Raw genomic sequence first — 21,115 nt, 5'->3', positions numbered from 1 at the left:
ATTGAAAAGTGTCGTTTAAACTAGTTTTAAAACAAAGAATATTTAAATTAATTCAATCAACTTTGAGTTGATTCCTTTCATTCGGTCTTTGAGTTATTAAAATGCAGACAGAATGATACTGGAGAGTAAACACGGACAAACTCTCTGATCCCTCCTTCACAGCATGAAATCAACTTCATGACGCAAATGCTTGATCAAAAGTGGCGTCAACATGATGTCATTTATGTTTCCTGTAGGGGGGGATAATAGGAAATAATTGATTCAATAAAAAAAACAGGATCGATACCTCACTACTGGGGAACAAATGAAGGGGAATTGTTTCTGCTTGTCATGATCACCAGCTTGAAATCACCTGTTGTTGTAAAGTAGCGTTATAGCTCATGGGCTTTTTGCTCAAACGTGGCGTGAAGAAAAAAAAACACTTCAAAATTAGGCTTTAAGGGATTAACATCCATGAATATAACAAGTTCAGTGGGCTCAGTAGAAGTGACGTCAGTATTCCAAAACTGAACTCTCTCTGTGCCTTCAGCTGAACTCCGAGGAGCTGTCTTTTCAGTACTACCACATTAAAAACCTGCTGCTTCTCCAGCTTATGCTCCGTTTCAGTCCCGTTACCAAAGCCTCGTTATCGTCCTTGCACAGCTGCATATCTTATTTCTAGCAGAGTTGATAACAACTGTCGGCCTGTCAAAATCAATCTGTCTTACTTTATGCTGTATGTTGGTGACGCAATGGTGAAGTTGAACGGTGTTTACTGCGCCTTGAACACGAATGTTTGAAGTGTCTTGAGTGTGCCACGTCACTCGCTGAACCCCAAAGGAATAAAGTACAAATCCAGACAACCTCATATGCAGTGACACAGATGTATGCACGCAGCAAGCTCCCTTTAGACCAGTGAGCGAGATCTGCAACATGTTGCTTAAAACTTTGTGACACCTGATGTATCTCTGCGATCAGATTGGTTTATTAAGCATTAAATGTGAACATGTTGCCTCGCGTAATTGCTGCCCTCCGGCCCTTCTATTGCTTTGCAAATGTTAAATCAGGTCCTGTTGCTCAACATTACACAACTCTAAAGGTTATGATGGGGACTCGTTGATGCTGGGGTTTTTTTTTTTCAAGACTGTGACTGGCCAAAAGAGACTTCAACTTACCGATGGTGGTTATAACTGTGATGGCAAAGTAAAATGACCCTGCGAATTTCCACTGCACTCCGGCTCTGTGGGGCTCAGCCTCCATGATGATGGTCTCCAGTTTGCGGTAATCATCCTCACTGATGTTATATTTCCCCTGGAGACGCTTCTCCTCTGCTTCCAGCTGCTCCTTTTCCCGCATCTCGAAGTCGGACTCCAGGGCGTCAAAGACGGCGGCCCCGACAAGCAGGTATGTAAACGTGCAAATGATCAGGGAAAGGGTCCGCACGTTTTGCCGCTTCATGGCCAACAGGAACCGGCGACCGAGGGGCTCATGTCCCCTCGGATTCCCCGGGAAGGCGCAGCGAGCGTGGGGGAAGCCGTGTGGGCAGTGCCTGGAGGCGGAGGCGCAGAAAGGTGCGCTCCGGTGACTGTGTCCGGGGTGGGCGCAGGAGTGGGAGCAGCAGTGGTGATCCCGGTGACAGAAACCCAGATCCTGCTCCTGGTTGGCGGAGAGACACAAGAGACTACTGGATCGCCTGGACCAGGAGTCCTGCAGCCGAAAGACCCTGCGCAAGACCTGCCCAAACCAAGTCCTCCCGGTGCGCAGTGCCATCAACAAGCTGCTCCCAATGATCGCCTGTTGGTCTCTTTCCCCACAAGTGAACTAAAGTGATGTGGACAAATTCTTCAGAAAATGATCTCTGACAGATCTCTTTTTTTCTGCCTTCCCTTGATGCTCCACTCTCACTTTGTCAGTGATGTGGATTAATATGCCCTAAAACTGAGCATCATCCCGCATGTCTCTAAGTTTCAGCGAAACACCAACCTGTTCATTGTAATCTCATTGGAATGCAGGCTATTTTTAGCAGCCATCCCCTATGCTTGAAAAAATCCAGGTTCAGTGAAATCTGTATATCTTCCTTGCAAACAGCAGATGACATCCTCACAAGAAATGTGCTGAGTCGCTGATAAGACGGGAGGGTCACAGAGTATCGCAGAGGAAGAGCAAGTTTGGAAATGCTACTCACACGGTGCACAGATCATCACAGCAAACATTTTCACAGGCTGGTTTCCCCTTTTACAGATGCTCCTTTGCTGGACCAACTCACCACTTGTTAGAGGGATTAAAACATATTCCAAGCACGCAACACATGTTCGCCGACAGGTTCCATCGAGGAGATGAGTTTATCCAAATGTACACCTCGCTTTTTTGAGATGTAAAATATTGAGCAGAGAAAGGAAGGTACTTTAAAGCAGAGGCAAACATTAATCAGAAAATGCTTCTGCGCGTTCCGTGCCCGCAGTGGCACTCCGACTCTGTTGCGCGTATCCAAACCTCTTCTCCTCCTCTCCCGTACAGCCTGCTCACCAGTGTCAGGTGAATTTGAGGCAAAATGTGAAAAAAGAGAATTCATGTGTTTCCCTCGTTGTGTGGGGGGCCTTTGAGTTAACCATGCCTGTCACGAGCTGCTCGTATTCTGAAAGCTGCACATTTTATGTCTCCACACTCTCCAGACTCTAATCGGTGGGCGTTGCTCCTCCTGTCTCTGTGTTTTTCTTTTTCCAAGTGTCACGAATCCTCTGAATTCTGACCTCACCATCTGAATTCTACTGGAAGGTTTCTCTCCGGGGAGGGGGGGGGGACCTACTGGGGGAGAAATTAACAGCTGCTCCCCCTTCGTCGCCATACAACGCGACCCCTCCCACCATTACCCCTCCTCCTCATTATATGGACAGAGATGGTTTATTTAGACTCACATTGACACATTGGCTATTTTTTTTCTCTCTCACTCCAGCAGCAGCGGGACTTCAGCGACATCACATCCTTACAGGAAGATGCTGCTGCGCTGTCCAAGGTCCTGAAGATTGGTACGCTGATGCTCTGCTGCGCGCAACACCATCCGAGTTATTATGAACACATTTTGGAAAGAATAGAGCATCGTGTGCGCTGCAAAGAGAAATAAAGACAGCAATATAGACACACCATCCTGAGAAACGTGACTGGAATAAAGTCTGAGCAGAATGCTGCTCAGGAGCACAAAAGCTCCGAGTTCACAGTGTGGCAAGCGAGGGGAAACGAGTATTTACAAAATATGCCTCACACTATATTAACCTGATTTAAGAACTACAAATGCTAATGTAAAAGGCTTTGAAGTAACACCTATAGGTTTACTTAGCTTAAGGCTCCATTTAAAGGATCCAGTACCAACTTTTTTTTCTCTCGTTGTCGTTTTAAAAATGTAAAAGGCAGATGTTTTTGTAACGTTTCTTGTGGGTCCAACCGTCTGAAAACATTAATGTATTTGTATCCAGCAGAGTTGTGTTTGTTTGTTTTTTTTCCAACTCAAGAGTTATTTTGGAGCTCGGGTTTTCTTTTTTTTCTTCCACAGATGAAAAACTTTTTCCAAACAAAAGTTTTGTTCTCCCCTCACCTGTTTCATAGATGACAAGACAAGAAGAGGGTCTTCAAACAGATTGTGATAAAGATCTTTTTTTTCACTATTTAGATCAGACCTAGAAAACTAATCTGCAGATTGTTTTTTTCGTCTTAAAATGAAAAGTAAAGGAATCAGAACTTCAAAACAAAATCATGTCAAAAAAAAAAAAAAAAAAGGAAGTCAAAAGTAATATAAGAAAGCTTCCATGTGTTCAATCATATATTGTATAAAGTAAATGCATGTCACTGGTTTCTGCGGTTTCATTCCCCCCCCCCCCCCCCCCCACACACACACACACACACATTGGATTACTGTTCATCCTGTACTTATATCCCTCCTACGCTGCTCTATAGTGCAGCACACAGCACTTTATGTCTTTACTGCTCTTTTGCACTTCTGGCTTGAACACCAAATACATTTTGTTGTCTTGTACGTGTGCTCTGCACAAAGACAAGAAAGTTTAATCTAATCTCATCTAATTCATAAATGGTGATCATTACAGAATAAATCCATTAAATAATCCAAGACCCCCCCTCCTCCACTTAGAAGAGCAGCTACAGAGCGTGCAATTTAATGTGTCAGATATGCAAATAGATTCAAGACCTGTTGTGTCTGTCTAAGAGAAAGACACAGAGTTGGTGACATGTCATTAGAACGAAATACAAGAAAAGAAAGACGCTTCTTTGATATGCTTTACTATGAGGTTTCACTATAGACGGAAAAGTGTTTTCTCTCTCCTGTCATTCAAAAGTATGAAAGTATAAAAGTGAAAGCGCCAGAAAAAGTGAACGAGATAAAGATGTTTTTTAAATAATGAAAATGTTGATTATAAACGGTAAAAAAAAAAAACTTCTCCTCTGACTTTGTTTTTCTTTAAGATGATACAAAAAGTAAGAGTTGTTCTTTAGTTCTGTATTTTCTGTCATTCATGGTTGAGATTTCATTTCCTGTTGGATTCTGTCTTACTCTTATCTCACGTGTGCGGTGAAGGTTTTTTAGTGTTTCCTGTTTTGTTTTGGACTTTTTGCCCTTGTGTATCAAGTCTAGGGTTACTTCCTGCCTCTGTGTTTTTCCCTCTAACAGCCTTCATAGTTCCTTTATTTTGTCAGGTGTACCCGTGTTTGATTACCCCCTGTCTCTCGTCTTTCTGTTACTAACGTTCTGTGCTTTGTTCAGTTCATCATGTCCAACCTACCTGTGGTCCTGGGATTTTAAGAGTGTTCTGATGCCTTGTTGTGGTTTCTAGTTGGCTTTGTGGACTTTTGTTGGACTTTAGAATAAGTAAGCCATCTTTTTTTCCCCTTTTTCTATTTAGTATATATTTAATTCCCATTGTACTCTTCTCTTGGGTGCTCCTCGTTGTTTGTTCCTCATACAGAACATTTGAAAAACATCCTTTTTTCACCTCCAATGTGCAATTGCCCTCAAGTGAATATGATGAAAGTCTTCCTCTAAAGTTACCTGGTAATAAAAAGGAGCAAACATTAAAGCTTTAGCCTGTTTCAAAAAGGCATATGTGTTTTGTCTGTTTGTGTTTCACACTGATGTCCCGCCCACTTCTGTAAGCTTTTATCGGATTGCCACAGAGGACTTCTGAGCTACTTTTTCCTCTTCAACTAATTTTAGTTTTGTAACGAAACACCGCAAAATTGCCAATGTTCTCCATTCAAACCCACTCATGCACCAATATAAACACTAACAGGAAACAAGCTCATCTCAGTAAGATGTTGAGTGAACGCAGCAGCCACAAGATCAACCGCATGGTTCCTCCAATGCAGCCATTAAAAGAGGGGAAAGAGCTCCTCTGATCAGCACCGTCTGGATCTGATGTCGCTCTATATTTAGCTCCATTTGTCACACCTCAAGTTCCCGCTCAGCCCTCCTTCAGAACTCCTAATGCATTTCTGCTGAAGCTCAGAGAGAAAAGTTTAATAATGGCAACAGCTTGGATTAGTCTCCATGGTAATGACACTCAACTTACAGTACAATTGCTTGGCTCATCACACAGCGCTACACACACACACACACCTACACACACCTACACACACACACACACACCCACACTCACACACACACTAAAAAAAGCCACAAGTCCTCATACCAATAAGACATTTTTTAAAAAACTATCTGACTGCCATATTGGAAGGAAAGCTTGTCTCTTTGACCTCTGCAGAACAGAAAAGTTAATTTCATAATATTCTGCCAGCGTTATAATCTCTAAACTCTGGATAGCTGATCGAAAAGTGTCGATTAAACTAGTTTGTATAACAAAGAATATTTAAATTAATTCAATTAACTTTGAGTCGATTCCTTTCATTCGGTCTTTGAGTTATTACAAATGCAGACAGAATGATACTGGAGTGTGAATACAGACACACACACACGATTCTGACGTATCAGCTGAAACAAACTGAAACATCACACATGAATAGGAATGCAATTGTTGTAGTTTACCAACAGCTGTTTGTGTTGTACAGACACAACAGGACAACACTCCGCAGTCTGGATATGAATCAGTGTTTTATTGATCTGTACTTACGTATCATCCTCACATCACCGGTGTGGACTCTTATGATATACTGCTGCATAAAAAAACAACAGAAATCAACAAAATCAATATTTGGAAGTCTTTACTTTAATGACTCCAATAAATGTGTCATCACCTCCTGTGGTTTTCGAAAGCCTCGTTTGGCTAATGATTTCTTGACTGGACACAAGCGGGTCCCTCACCGTTTCCCCCCTCATCACTGTACATGTTTAGAGCACTTGCAACCTGATGCAGCTGTAGAAAGAGTTGTGCAACCACAGGATGCTCACATGATTGAATCTGTCTGATAAAAAGCTGCTGAGGAATATGCCTGCACTGACGAAACAAAAACAGAGGCTCTTCTGTCTTTTGTGCAGATATAAGACAGCTAAAAGGAGAATGGTTGCTTCACTAATCCTCTGCGGGAGCGTTCAGATTTTTCAGCCCATTATAGACTTCACACACACAAGGGCTCAGACAGACACGCGCACGTAGACGAGCAGCGATGTGGGCAGATGTTAGAGTGACGGATCTGTGGTGGGAGCAGGTCTCCTGGAGGTGTAACCATGGAGCTTGATGCTATGGAAGCTAACACTCACTGTGCTCTATGTGTCCATACCGCCTCCTGTTTATCTCTATCCGTCTTCCTGCATCTCCCTCAATTTCATTTGTCAAGCCCAGCGCAGTTCTGGCGGATGGCTGTTCAACATGAGTCTGCTTCAGCTCGAGGTTTCTGCCTGTTAAAGGACGTTTTTTTTTCTTGCCACTATAACTTTGCTAAATGTTGCTTAGTGCTCATGATGGATTCATGTCCGGTCTTTTTTGAATAAGTTCTTTTAACTACTCTTTTGTAAAGTGTCTTGAGATAACGCTTGTTGTGAATTAATGCTGAACAAATAAAGATTGATTGATACAAGATGATATCTAAATACAGTTTCACTCTGCTATCAACATCCTGATCCAGTTAACATGATGAGTTATCTGTGGCTTTGCAGAAAAAATCACCAATTCATTTCAACATTCTTCATTTTGTCAAATTTTGAGCTTCAACAGTCAAGTTGTTTTTCTTCTTTTAAATTCTTTATGTTTCATCACATTAACTATCTGCTCTAATGAAAGAAAAAGAGAAAAAATCCTGAACATATTGCAAACTTTTAAAGCTTCTACTGAAAAACTGTTTATTAAACTAAATGCTTCTGAAATGACATGAAAAAGCATCACACCGTCTTGAATACTTGTGTTTGTGTTTAAATCATAGACTGTAGTGGGGATCATCTGCAGCCTCCATGTTGGAAATCCGGTCTCAGGCTAACTTTAAGTCAACCTGAACGACAGACTAAAGGTCCTCACACACCAAGGACACAAGGCCGTTGGTCCGAGTTGAACCTTTGGTCAGCGGTCCTCCTCCTAGTTTTTGATTTGTGTCCGGCTGCCTTCATCTGCCTTTCTTGGGCGGATTCGATATGTTGAATCGGCCGGTATGGTCTGGTGAGGGAAATCTCTCTGATTGGCTGTTTGGAGGTTTCATTTATCTCCAGCCTCAACACAGGTTTGGTAAAGCCCCTGTAGTATCCATACTTTCACCCATTAGTGTGGTTTCACCTTATTTGTTGCTTCCTCTTCTTCTTCTCTTTTTCCACCAAAGACAAAGGGCTGCCAACGTCAGTGCCATTTTTAACTTTTTATCAGACATTATTCTTGTTTAGTAGGCTAACTAAAATACGAGTGGTGCATGACAGCGGTGTGAAAATGGTCTCTTATCATAACAAGAGACTGCCAACTGCCTGCTGAGAGCTATTTCCTCTCCCTCTTCCTCTCTCACCGTGTTCGAGTGCAACTTTTTTGCCAAGAAAAAAGGTTGCGTGAGGAGAAGCCAAAGGTGGCCTTCATAGCCACTCTGCAGGGTTTGTCAGAGCCTGAAGAGCTAGTGCTGAGGCGGGTTTTAAGCCTCACTGTTACATTGTGCCCACCTGTCGTCCATAAAATCAAAATGGAGTCAGCGATGACAATAACTAATCAGACCTATTTCGCTTCATTCGCCAGGCTGTAAACATTTTATTTCACTTATGCTGTACAAACTGCACTTCCTCATCGACTTTGGCTTCAATTTTCAAGACAGGAAGTTGCCGCTTGAGTTAAACAGAATAACAAAGCAGTAGAGACACATGATTTAAAAGCGTGAATCAATCAAATATCCTTGTACAGAATGCAGCAAAGAAGCACCAAATTCATCCATTGATATTTTCTGTATCTTTAAACTGTTATAGTCCCACAAACAAAACCCAACCTCCTGTCACCAAGTGATGACAAGACAGCAAACTCCATCCACTGATGAAGACTGTGAGAAGAGGCCAAAAACACTAACGGGTTCATAAGAGGAAGAATATAATTTTGTCCAACGTACAATTTGTCTGTACCTATAAATACATAAATTACTTTGACACATAGTGAAGTTCTGCCTGTCTGTTTAGACTTGATTTATGAGGTGGAGGTAAACATTGTGACAGTGAAGGTTGATGTACAAGGTGAAAAAGTCTTCTTTTTTTTTTCATTTCATGGGGACTTAAACTTGGAGCAAATTGTTACGTAAGCTGCAGTCACATGTCAGACTTCACTTTGAGTTTATTTCACATTTACCAGCTTGTGTGCCGTGGCTGATAGCGCATTAATTAATTCAGAGAGTCACAGTGGATCAGTAAACACGCAGAGGATGAGGATCCCTGTGCTTTTCTCTGCCAGGTTTCCTCCTGCAGTGCTACAGGCGAGGGAGAGAAAAGAGCAGCACAGGTGTCAAATCACCCGTCTTTCTTCGGCACACACCTTAATCCTCTCAAATCCCTTCATCACTCCACTCCTGACATCATTTACATGTTATGGTTGCATATATATGAATATATGAATGGACAGGACTTACTACTCAATGCAGAAGGAGAAGAAAGGGATTGAATGGAGTTTAATTTGCATGAATGTTTTCACGCGGAGAGAGACGGCGTACTGTCGGCAGCAGAGCTCAGGGGATTTCATTGCCACTAAATGAAAAGCTCTTGTTTGCTCTCAAACAACTCATTTTCCTCTCTGTTGTAACGGCCTAATATCTGGGAGGAGGGAAGGGAGATGCCTCAGCAAAGATTGATGCGTGATTGTCAGGCTGATTTGGATCAGAATTACAGGTTTGCTGCAAGGTAATGAAGGTGGGTGGCTAATAATGCCCTGCTGATTCTCGGATAAGAAACCTCATTTAAACTCAAGACAGGACGCTGTGTCTCTTTGGATGCCTTCAGTTCAATAGAGGTCATTTTGACATTTGGGCGATCCTCCCAAAGTGACGCTGTATTACTCCTCATGAGAATCTTACACGATGACCTAAAGCATTTTAAAGCTGCAAGAAGATCATTCACAGCAGCGTTACTGAACCAATGTTCAGAAAAAATACAATTTCCATCTATTTTCTATTCTGCTCATCCTCGTAGGAGGAGCAGATCCTAGCTGTCATTGGGCGAGAGGCAGGGTACACCCTGGGGCTGACATATAAAGAGACACACTAACATTCACACCTCAGGATAATTTATAATCACCAATTAGGCTAACAAGCATGTCTTTGGACAGTGAGAGTCACCCAGAGAATATGGAGTGAACCTGCACATGCTTGGGCAGAGCGTGCTAATTCCACACAAAAAGGTATCCACTCGGACTATCAAACTTCCATGGTTTCAATGGAAGACCGTGTGACTTTTTGATCCTGTAGGTGTGGTTTTTGAACACCAGCATTAAACCAAAACAAACTGCTGTTTGGAGACACCTCCACTATATGGAAGCCTCCGCTCTCTTCCAGCGACACACCTCCAACCCCCCTCCACTCGCGTTCTCACAAAGAAGTTATCAAGTAGATCGCAACGTGAATAAACGTCAACAAGCACAAACAGCAGACAAAATTCTCTGCTTGAGAAAAATCTTTGCTTGAGCTGCAATATCTTGTGGTCTGCATTGTTGTGTTAGCAGGCTAATGTTAACACACTTTGGATAACTCATAGCTTCATATTGCACAAACATTGACACAGAATGGCCATGATCTAAAGACACTTATGCGACATCCAAATAAGCAGTGTGTAGGCTTTAATATTCTTTTCTCTAATCATAGACTAAAACAGCTTTCTATACAAGGCCGTCCCGTCCATGTAAACATGATGTAAACACAGCTTCGACAACAACACAGCTGGCAGGACTCACACTTCACATGATTTAAACAGGATATACTGTACATGATTTCTGTTAAATGTTGCACCTTCTGCCTTTAAAGACTTGTATGAAACAGAAACATTTTTTTAAGTTGAAGTGTCCTGTTATACGTTCTCCAGATGTTCTTCTATTATAATCTTTTAGTTGCAGTACCAACAGTTGACACTAGTCACCTTGATGCATTTGCAACACGTTAGACGATCATCCACCACTCTGTTGTGAGATTTTCCAGCACAGGCTCTGCTGCTGTCATTGAGTAATCTGCACATGTGCTATAAGTGTGAGTCAGGTGAGGCTCTTAATTGGAGGCTTGCTTTGTAATTAAGGCTAATGAATGGAGTTACACTGACTGAAAAGCATAGGCCCGTAAACAAGTATCTAACTATAAAATATGCATACTGTGGCCCCGGAGCCACGCTCACTTCAACACTTAACACAAAGCAGTTATTGTTGCATGCAAGAGTCTATACACACACACACACACACACACACACACACACACACACACACACACACACACACACACACACACACACACACACACACACACACACACACACACACACACACACACACACACACACACACACACCTTTCTTAATCAAATAAATACACAAACAGATAAACAAATTAATGCGCTTGGAGGGCATGACTTTGGATGTGTTTGCGTTGTATGCATAACTGATAAAAGCTGTTGATTCACTGATGTATTATTCACATATGTAAACAAACACATTTATGAGTGGAAAAGCGATTTGTGTGAACTTTAAAGGCGACCTTGATCAAGGAAAAAAAAACTGGAGTAGGAAAAAAGATCAATTCTCACAGGATTAAAAAGCATCCCTTTTACAAATTCTGGACATTTTTAATGAATACACGTTACATTTCCCTTAACAAATTTGTTTTCCTTATCATAAACTCATAGCTGGCTGGATTTTAATAGTTGGTTCATGTAAATAAAAATGAAGTTCTGCTGGCTGGGAGGGACACAATCAGGTCTCTCTCACGCTTGACTGCAACACGCTGAGTGTGTTTTGATTTACTGATAAACCTCCTTTCAAAGCTGCATGAAACCTTCAGGTCTCACAACCCCCCCAGAGACGTTTTAGCCTTTCGACGAGGCTTATCTCCTGTCAGCGTCTCCTTCATTCAGTTCACGCTCGGCCCACCGGTGAGAGGATCTAAAAGGTATCAAGCACAACGAGCACGAGGTTGCTGTGTTCTCCCTTACTTTATTGTAACATCATTTTAAGAAAAGGTGAATCAGGGAATCAGGTTATTCATCCTTCTTTCCATGTATGAAAATGTTTTTCCCTTTTAATCACTTGTTAAGGATTCTGGCCCTTTTGAACGTCAGACTCCAGAGTCCTAAAATACAGGGGTGGAAAAGGTCGGATCAGTCGACAGAGAATAAAGCCGATCTCACAGCTGGAATGACTGATAGAAGACTGCAGAGTTAGAATAATACACTGTAGATAAAAAAACAAAAAACAAACACAGGTTGCATTCTTTGTTGTTTATTTACAACAATTAAATCTCACACAATATAAGAACCTTCTCTAAGACAGCCGGATTGATTATTAATTCAGTGTGTGGAGACCAAATGTCCGTACAGCAGAAGAAATAAATACATTATATGTGTAAATAAATGGCTTTAAACTCAGGCTAATCTTCATCTTCCAGTGTTAGTATGCAGCTCTGTAATTATGTGATTGTTCTTCTTGTAATTTTCTTCAAACACAAGGTAACAAAATCCTCAACTGAGTGAATAAATTTATAAATCAGTTTTCAATGGTCTATAGTGTAATTACATGAAAGAGTTAAAACTATAATCAAAGCACATTGCACGGCTCTTTCTCTACACTGATGTGGGCCCTGATTGCAGAGATTGATAGTAAGTTTTGTCAATATATAAACACAGAAAGATGAATGACTAATCAGCTCAGTTTCACAAATGTGTGTTCCAGACACTCTCTTTCTAATCACTCTGAAGGCGAACTACAGGCAGACTTGTGACTGATATAGTAAACTCTAGCATACCTCCAGTCTCTCATCTTCTATCGTCTGTACATTTACAAGTTTGCATTTTGCTTCGTCTGTCTCAATAAAGCTGCACGCTCCTTAGTTGTAACAGAGCATGTCAGAGTTTCTCATGGAAGATCTCACATCCGTCTTTCACTCGACTGAAAAGATGACTTTTAAACACAGACTGTATATACATATGGACTTCGGTCCGTGCCGCCTTTTTTTAATGCAAATTAGAAGCCAAAATATCCCTGTGACAACAACTGGTATACATTGCGTTGGTGGAACCATGACAGGATCAGAAGGGAGCTGGCTGGTGCAACTGGGGAACTGAGGCCACGCCCCTTCAGCTAACCAAAGCAAACATTTAACTTGTTGATAAAACATTAAAGTTCCCTCAGGTCCGTACAGTCAGATAAAGAGATTCTTGTGTTTAGAGCAGACAATAATTCTTTATCTGGTTAAGAACACCGAAAGCAGCTGCACGTGTCGATAATAACAATACATCTATAATTTGAAGACAACTGCTACAAAAAAACAACCAATCAGAATAATAACTATCAAAACTGAATCATGGATTGACACATGATTATGTGACGTGTCTTTTAACTTTCTAGCTCAACTCATGTCTCATGATGTCATGGAGGACGGGGGGTGTACGACCTAAACTGCAGCATTGGGAGCTCGAAATACTTTGGCTTCACTTCTTGGAGACTGATGCTGCGTCCATCTTGATATACAATTTATGCTTTAAACAAATACTTATTTACATGGTTGTATTGTCAGAGAGGCTGATCAAGAAAACTCTCCATCCCTCACTTAGAGCTTAAGCTATCAGGCCCCAGCCTGAAGTGGAGTGTCCAGGGCTCGGATGTGCACGCTGGGAAGAGTGAACCAGGCGAGAGGAAGCTCCCGTCCAGCGCTGTCGTCCTGGAACTTGATATTAAGGTAGAAATCTCCGGTGTAGAGGAAGAGCAGAGCCCCCACACAGACAGTGTTTTCTTTGGGTTTCACCTGGTGATGGCAAAGACAGATGACATTAGGAGCCATAAACAGCTGCCCGAGTAAGTTTGAAATGTTTTGTAAGCTTTAAAGTAAAGATAACAAAAAGTGATTCCTTTTGTCAGTGAACAACGATTCCCCAAAATTAGGACATTTTGCACATTCATCAAATTTAGAGGCATTCTTTCATGCTTTCATATGCTTTTAAAATAATGGACTAACCCTGGCATCAAATAAGTCACTTTTATTGCCTCCAGCTTCTTTTAGCATGCACAAGGAAGAACAGTTACAGTTAAATTCTCCCATCTTGGACAAGGTGCAGATGTTAAAATTCAAAGATATCAGCCATGACAGTTGAGCACAGCAGCAATCTTTTCTTATAAAACATGTTTTTTGGCCTCCTTGATAGCCATTTTTTTCTTTTTTCAAGTTCTTATGGAATTGCACTTATTGAATTGAAATACCAACAGTAGATCTCATTTTAACAATGTCAATTAAACTGTGACATCACAGAGACTTTTTGTACTCTTCAAAATAGCACACAGAATTTCTGATTCTGCAGATGTAACTAAGGGATTCCTTTAAGTCATACCCTTGGATATATGCTGCTGTGATTGGCTGAATAGAAGAGATCTGATAGGTTACAAAAATTTCCTGCTGAAAAAAAAATGCATTTGTGAATTGACCCACGGCAGTCTCAAAAATGTTGTTTCACTCATGCTTTTCTTCTTCACATAAACCCCCCTCATGTCCCATCCTGTGGGCCAAGAGAGACGGCGACACACACCCAGGAACGCCGTTTAAAGAGGACTATTGGCAGTGTGTTGCCGCAAGAAAAAAAAAGGAGAACAAATATTTTCAGACTTTCTGAACCAAAGAAAAGACTCAGTTTGGTCTGAAATGCTTCAAAGGAACAAGAAACGGATAAATGTTGGGCTGCATATCAGAAAGCAGATCGGCCCTACAAACGGCGTCACATGGTTGGGACAGGAAGGGAGGGGAGGTAGTGCGCTGAGGGAGACGTTTTGTTCTGAGAGATGAGTGCTAAAGTGCGTCATCTGCAGGACTGAAAGTTGCATATTTAACAATAATAGATGTTTCCACCATTCTGGCCTAAGACTTCTCATCTCTGTTCTTGTGCTAGTTCTACTTGTATTGTGTTTCCATGGTGACGTAATTTAGTCACAGCGTACGTTCAAATATATTTTCCACAAACTAAATGTTGAATAAACAGTTATTGAATTCTTATCTGATGAATGTGAGATGCATGTCGTTAGCATAAACTGCTCTTCAGTGTAATTTCCCTTTATCGACCTGAAGCCTTCTGGTGGCATAATGTGACATGACCATGACTTTATCTCCTGCCTTTACTGACCGTTTCGATGTAGAAAGTGTTGGAGCCGATGAATGTGACCGCATCCTCCAGATCGTAGTTCTGGACTCCATTCTGGAAGTCCTGATATGGCACCACAGTCAGAGCCAGGGGGCCTACAGGGTTCTTGCTCAGATTGGTCAGCTGCACCTCAAGGCTCACAGCGTCTCCCACTTTACAGTCGGCAATGACATCACAGTCACATGGCTTCCCATTCACCAACACATCTGGAAAGAAAAAGAAAAAAGAAGGAGGGATTAGCAGGACTTTGACACACACACACACACACACACACACCTACACACACACATTTTGTGTTAAATTATAGCTCTTTTCAGAAATGAGAATTAAGACCTTTCAAACCAACATTTAAAACCTGTGCATGGTCACTCACAAAATTCCTATCCAATCACCACTCCATTTGTATTCATCAAACCACAGACCCTGTCATTAATGGCCTATCATACGGTTTCTCGTGGAGGATCAATAGGCATTGTTGGTCCCAAAATACATTTTATTGACATCAGCAGAGAGCGCCGGAGCTGTGGGTATTAAACTGAATTCACTTCGGTTAATCTCATGCATGAATAATTTCTGTCAAGAATGAGGTTGCTGGAACAATCCCTCACAAACACATTTCTATACAACTGAAACCAACGCTGGACCATCAGGCAACATCAACCACATGAGGAGCAGCTTTTTTGTCCTTTAAATAAATAAATAAAGACTTCCAGGATCTTTGCACACTTAGTTTGGACTGGCTTCTTTCAGTGGTGTCAGCCACACATGGCAGTGACTCTGTCTGTAACCAGTTCTTTTACCTAATGACTGTTTATACTGGGCCATTAGCACTGCTGTGCCTTTAAACAGACATCTGTACCAACACTTCCTTATGCATCCCTTAAATGCAAATTAACAATTGCAATCCAACCTAGAGCACATCCTATATTTATATTCACACAGTTGTATTTATACTGATGCTATAATATCTCCTATTTACATTAGAGCATGACCGATTTTCTGGGCCGATATCGATATTGGGGAGAAAAATATCAAATACAAAATATCGGCCGATATCTTTCTTAAATCTGTGTTCGATCTGTTGAGAGAGAAAGGTATAGATTGTTCAAATGCAGCTATCAAACACTTGGTATCTTATAGAAAACTTTGCAAACATGCGCATGAGCGCCTGACACTGGAGAGTGATGATGCTTTTTGTAATTCATAAAGCACACACGCAGCTTATTAAAACCAGAAAGAGAACTGATTGTGAAATGTGTTTACTGAATCATGTTCATTAGTGTTTACATTTTGCTGCATCTCTTTTTCCTTTATGTTTACTTAAACATCATGGACATATGCTGCACATTTCCTTCACTCACAGCATCTATGTGAATACAGTCAATGTTTCTTTCATAAAGAATGTAAAATTAATCTCAGCAATTCAATTGAGAATAAATAATGTCAGTGATAAATAACACAAACACACCACCCTTGGATAGCGTGCCTCCTACTCTCATTTCACAGGAGTGAGATCAATTCAATTTGGCTAATGCGTGGCTCGTCACTGCGGATGTGGCCCCTATTTGGCGAAGGTGCAGAGGGAGACACAATCATTTGTTTTGAACAACGAGCTCAGTGAACTGAGTTCCTGAATGCTCCTGGCACATCGAGAAGACACACTCTAAACACAGGGGTTTAAGGGGCCCTCATACAGATCACCAGAGTAATGAGTCCTATGAGAATAACTGCTCCATACACACACACAGAGACACACGCACACACGAACTGGCTGTCATACGCTTTCTAGTGTCACGCCTGGGGCTGTGATAAACACTGTGAGTCAGGGCGACTCAGCCTGTGTGACAGCCTGATGCACGAGCTGTGCTGCGTTTGGTGCCGCTGGTGTGCCGATCTGTTTCGTGCAGCAAGGGCTGGGGGTCGAGCAGAAGGGGTTGGAAGATAGACAGACAATTCAGCAGGAGGGAGGTGGGTGGGGGGAGGGAGGGAGGGAGAGTGGGTGTGGGCGGCTGAGGCTGTGCTGTCACAGTCAGTGGGAGCACCCTGGGGAGGCTGGAGCTACAGGAGGGTGACATTCAGCTCCACGTCTGTATTAAAAGCATACTTCACTCAACACAGACGTCTAGCAGCACTCAGAGGGGCTAAGTAGAGCTCATGGGTTTCGTTACAAAAATAAGACGAGACGCCTCTATAGATTTGGAGTGATGCGTCAAGCCTGCTGTTCCTGGCCTTCTTTAAAGGTTCTTCATTAGTCAGTAAACACAATTCTCCTTTAATAACACCCTATACATTACTCATCTTACTACGTTTACTCTTATTAATCTTACAACTGTGTAAATGAGATCGAGTAAGTAGTAGGCTATTGCAGTTTTTAGTATTATTTGTTGAAAGTGATGACCTGGAGTTCCTTGTGATTTATCCACAATAAACAGGCTGGACTGTGTATTATAAGTTATTGTATGTTATATTATTACATATTCCTTGAGGTTAAGTACGACAGGAAAAAAAATCTTCTTCTGCCGTGTGTGTCAAAACTAAGGTTGAAGGTCAATTTTGGCACGATGCACACTAAGGTTGTCAGAATTTTCAATACAAAGATACGTTTTGATACCACCTGTTTATTACAACGATACACACCGGATCAGAAGTTTGGAAAAATAACAAATTACAGATCTTCGTCGTCATATTTCAACTTGAAGCTGCAATGAGAATAAGGCAGAACTGTGCTGGTCCATACACATGGAAGTGAAAGGTCACTTTAACTGGATTCTGAGCGATAACTGAGGGGCAATCTTTTAAACTGGGGGAGTAATGGTTTTTAAAATAATTGACGAGACTGTCTAAAATGGACAAATACATTGGCAAGAACAATGCTTGTGTAAATGTGCTATTAATACATTGTGCAGGAGATCACTTGGAATTTTTGTTCATTAAAGTCAAAATATTCCCAAATATCTTGACTTTAACTTCTATCTTGGTTGCCATGGTGTCGAAACAGGTATTGATATTGTTTGATTTTTACTTGTATCATATCGTAAACACTTGACAAAGGTTCAGATGTACCAAAACATTTTTACTAAGAAATTGGTGATTCTTTGCAAGAGTAGTGTGCAGTAGTGTGTTTTTCTTTTCAAATAATCCTATCAACAAAGTAATTTGTTGCATTGTTACAACTCTACTTCAGTGATATTTTAGAACTTGTAATTTTTTGACTTGGTATCCAAACAGGTATGGATATCGTTTGATCTATACTGGTACTAAAGTTTAAATAAACTGGTATCAAACACATGCATATGGATGGGCAACCTTGCAGGTAGACATGGTCACTAGGGCTGGGAAACGTTGAATTCTCAGAATTCGATTGAATTTCGATTCTTGGGCTCATGATTCAATTTACAATTTATTTTCGATTCAAAACGATTCTGGATTCTTGATTCTAAGTCTACTTTTGAATTAGTCCATACTTCAGGATCTACTCCTTGCTGCTCCATTTGGCATCCTGCTGAGTTAAAGAGCTAGCCTTAGCACTTAGCAGGGAGTGACTGATTTGCCCAAAAATAAGGTCCGTCAAGGGGCGGTTAGTGGGGGGGCTTTGGATGGTGAAATCCTGGGAAAAACAACACATTTTCCAAGGCCTATTAAATGCACGAAAAAAGATCTTAATTTCATGGGGAAAAAGACCCAAAAAATCACTAATATTAGTTAGTGAATCATCAACATAACTACAACACGGATATTTCAGTACAGTTGAGCATGCTTACTTAAAAAGAGACCGTTTTATCATAAGCCAACAAACAGTCAGAGCCAGAACTACAGGGATGATAGTGACACCTTAGCGAGTAGTTATATTTAGTTTGTTCAAAGTGTTGTTGCTAGGAGATGTACAAATTAAATGTAGCCTACATTGTCTCTAAAACTGGAAATAAATTCTTTCACATTAAGAGTGAACAAAAGAAAATGGTTGGTCTGTAATGAGCTGAAGAACTCCCCCACACATAAGACTCAGTCACACACGCCCACAGCCTGAACATTTGCTCCAGAGTTGTTCCACTCTGCCATCTTGAATTGTGTCTAAGCACAGAAACAATCAACTGGTTTTGTATTTTATTTAAACATGTACACATAGAATAAAGCTGAGGGAAGAAATGATGGCCGACCCTAATGACTATAACTGAAACAGGGTTTGAAAAACACAGTACTTTTTATTCAATCAAAGACATATGCTTAATGAAACTCATACAAAATAGTTTCTCTTGGGACTCCGAGTAAATATCTTTGCATCTCCCAATGGGAACAGGAAAGGTCATGACAAAAGGCTGCTTTTTAGAGTATTTGCTGTGTGTGTCCTACTGTGCACAGCTGAGTGTTGTAGAGCTTCTGCAGTACAGATGGTCTCTAGTTTACCTCCACTATGCCTCCGTTAAAAGGTTTTTTAAAGAGGGAGTAGTGTCACAAGAGGTTGAGTGAGCAGGTGAAGTTACATTCCTCAGACAGAGAAAAAGAGTCTGAATCATCTCAGGAAACTGCATTTTCTCTAACAAATAAAAAATAAAGTAAATGTACACCTTCATATAACTAATATGAAGCTTGCATTGTTTTGTTTTTTTAAAATAAAATTGTCTAAATTATTTCACAAACATCATTGCTTTTGGAGGAGGGAAATCAGATGACCTGCGACTGTTAGTAGTTTTTTACCCTTATTCGTAAGATAACATATCAAGAAAACAGTGACATGAACGACAAACAAGGGACATTTCACAGGCATACAAATAGTTAATTTTTAAAGTAATGCATATCCTACAGATATGAAGAAGACTCGTGATAAAATAAAAATCATGATAAAATAAAAATAATAACATAACATTTAAGGTCTATACGAACACAGAAGTATAGCCTATAGACATACAGGAAGCAAACAAACTAACACCCACATCTTTGCACACCCTCTCTCACACACACACACACACACACACACTTACACACCTTTGAAATTGTGTAGGGATCATATTTTGTCTCAAAGTGTCCTTTTGACAACCCCAAATCGCTCCCTAGTGGCATGAATGTGTACTACTGTGATTAGTTAACACTGATATGCACTTTACATAGCATCCTCTGCCATCATTGCGTCGACATGTGTGTCATTGAGAACATTTGTACATTAATTACTACAGGCCATTAACCATTGAAAAAAAATATCTGCACATTTCTTGACCAGTGTTTTAAAAAAAGCTTTAAAAACAATAATAAAGCAGGAGTTTCTTCCCTGTCCGATGGTGATATAAGCAAGATGGAGAGAGAGGGAGAGCTGCACAGGGGAATAAAAAACGAAGAGGTCAGTGAGCTGCATAAGAGCGGTGTGGCCCGTCTGATTAACTGTGCTGTTATAAGAGGTTATAAAATACAAGATAGGTAAATGTCAGCAGGGTGCAGGGCGAGGATTCAGGGGGGGCGGTAATGTTTCAGTGGCAAAGCACCGCTCCAACAGGTGCTACAAAAGCAACAGGTAAAAGACAAGGTGAGTGTGTGAGGGAGAGTGTGTTTGAGCCCTTCTTGTAAGACGGTGACTTGAGGCTCCTTTGTTGTGTTGTGACAGGCTCATTAATAAACAAGGGAATGAAAGGAATTGATTGATTTTATTACTTTCTTTGTCCTGCTTACAAGCAGTTAAAGCACTTACAACACGTTATGTAACACGTGCAGCTTGGTTTGGCTTTCAAGTTAGCACGCTCACTGCTCAGCACAGATGCTGCCGCTGGAGTCTGCAGAGGCAAAGCGCTGCGGAAGGCGTCGCCACAGCAACCGAGAGAGAAACAGAGACACAGAGAGAGAGAGAGAGAGATAGAGAGGTGACACCTTCCTTCTGTATCAGTATGAAATCCACAGATCAAACTACGACTCAGATTAAACAAGCCTCCCCTCCCCTCACCATATCGCGGTCAAACACAAAGATAAAGATGACGACCATCACTCGGAGGTTTGCCAGTGTTTACAAGATTAGCCCGTGCCTCACACTGGGGGCGTCGATCCAGCTCATTAAGATTCACTCACAAATATGGTGCAGCGTGAGGGAGAAGCAGACGAATCACAGATAAACAAACATGCATGTCATGTTCATAGCACCTGTTCTCAAGTGTACGGTGACAATTAAACAAAAGGGGAGTCTGCTGCAGCAACAGCAACAAGGTGTTATTGACCGGGTCCCAAGTATATAGTGCATATGTGTGTTTGTGTGAAAAAAAGCTTTTGTTTTAATACGAGGTGTCCAGGTTTTTTTTGTGTTTTGTGTCAAGAGTGTTGTTCTGTAAAAATGGATGTGTTCCGAAAAAGACGGTTGCATAACTTATTTTAGCACATCAGA

At 41.2% G+C, this 21,115-nt stretch overlaps 2 protein-coding genes across 3 annotated transcripts in view; both read right to left on the bottom strand.

Moving 5' to 3' along the window:
- The window catches only part of kcnk9 (potassium channel, subfamily K, member 9), a 49,473-nt gene extending 46,066 nt beyond the window's left edge, over nt 1-3,407 (bottom strand). The window contains exon 1 of the mRNA XM_079368381.1: nt 1,155-3,407. Coding sequence (XP_079224507.1) covers nt 1,155-1,749 — 595 coding nt within the window. The 5' untranslated portion in view covers nt 1,750-3,407. The remainder of the gene's footprint in view (nt 1-1,154) is intronic.
- Nucleotides 3,408-11,838: 8,431 nt separating this feature from the next.
- trappc9 (trafficking protein particle complex subunit 9) overlaps nt 11,839-21,115 on the bottom strand; it is a 211,951-nt gene continuing 202,674 nt past the window's right edge. For both annotated transcript variants that reach the window (XM_079368513.1, XM_079368514.1), the window contains 2 exons: nt 14,740-14,963; nt 11,839-13,376 (listed from right to left, as the gene is read on the bottom strand). In XM_079368513.1, coding sequence (XP_079224639.1) covers nt 13,197-13,376; nt 14,740-14,963 — 404 coding nt within the window. In that variant the 3' untranslated portion in view covers nt 11,839-13,196. The remainder of the gene's footprint in view (nt 13,377-14,739; nt 14,964-21,115) is intronic.

This window comes from Symphodus melops (assembly GCF_947650265.1).
Source record: "Symphodus melops genome assembly, chromosome: 18".
Classification (NCBI taxonomy): domain Eukaryota; kingdom Metazoa; phylum Chordata; class Actinopteri; order Labriformes; family Labridae; genus Symphodus; species Symphodus melops.
This window is presented reverse-complemented; position numbering and strand designations above follow the sequence as displayed.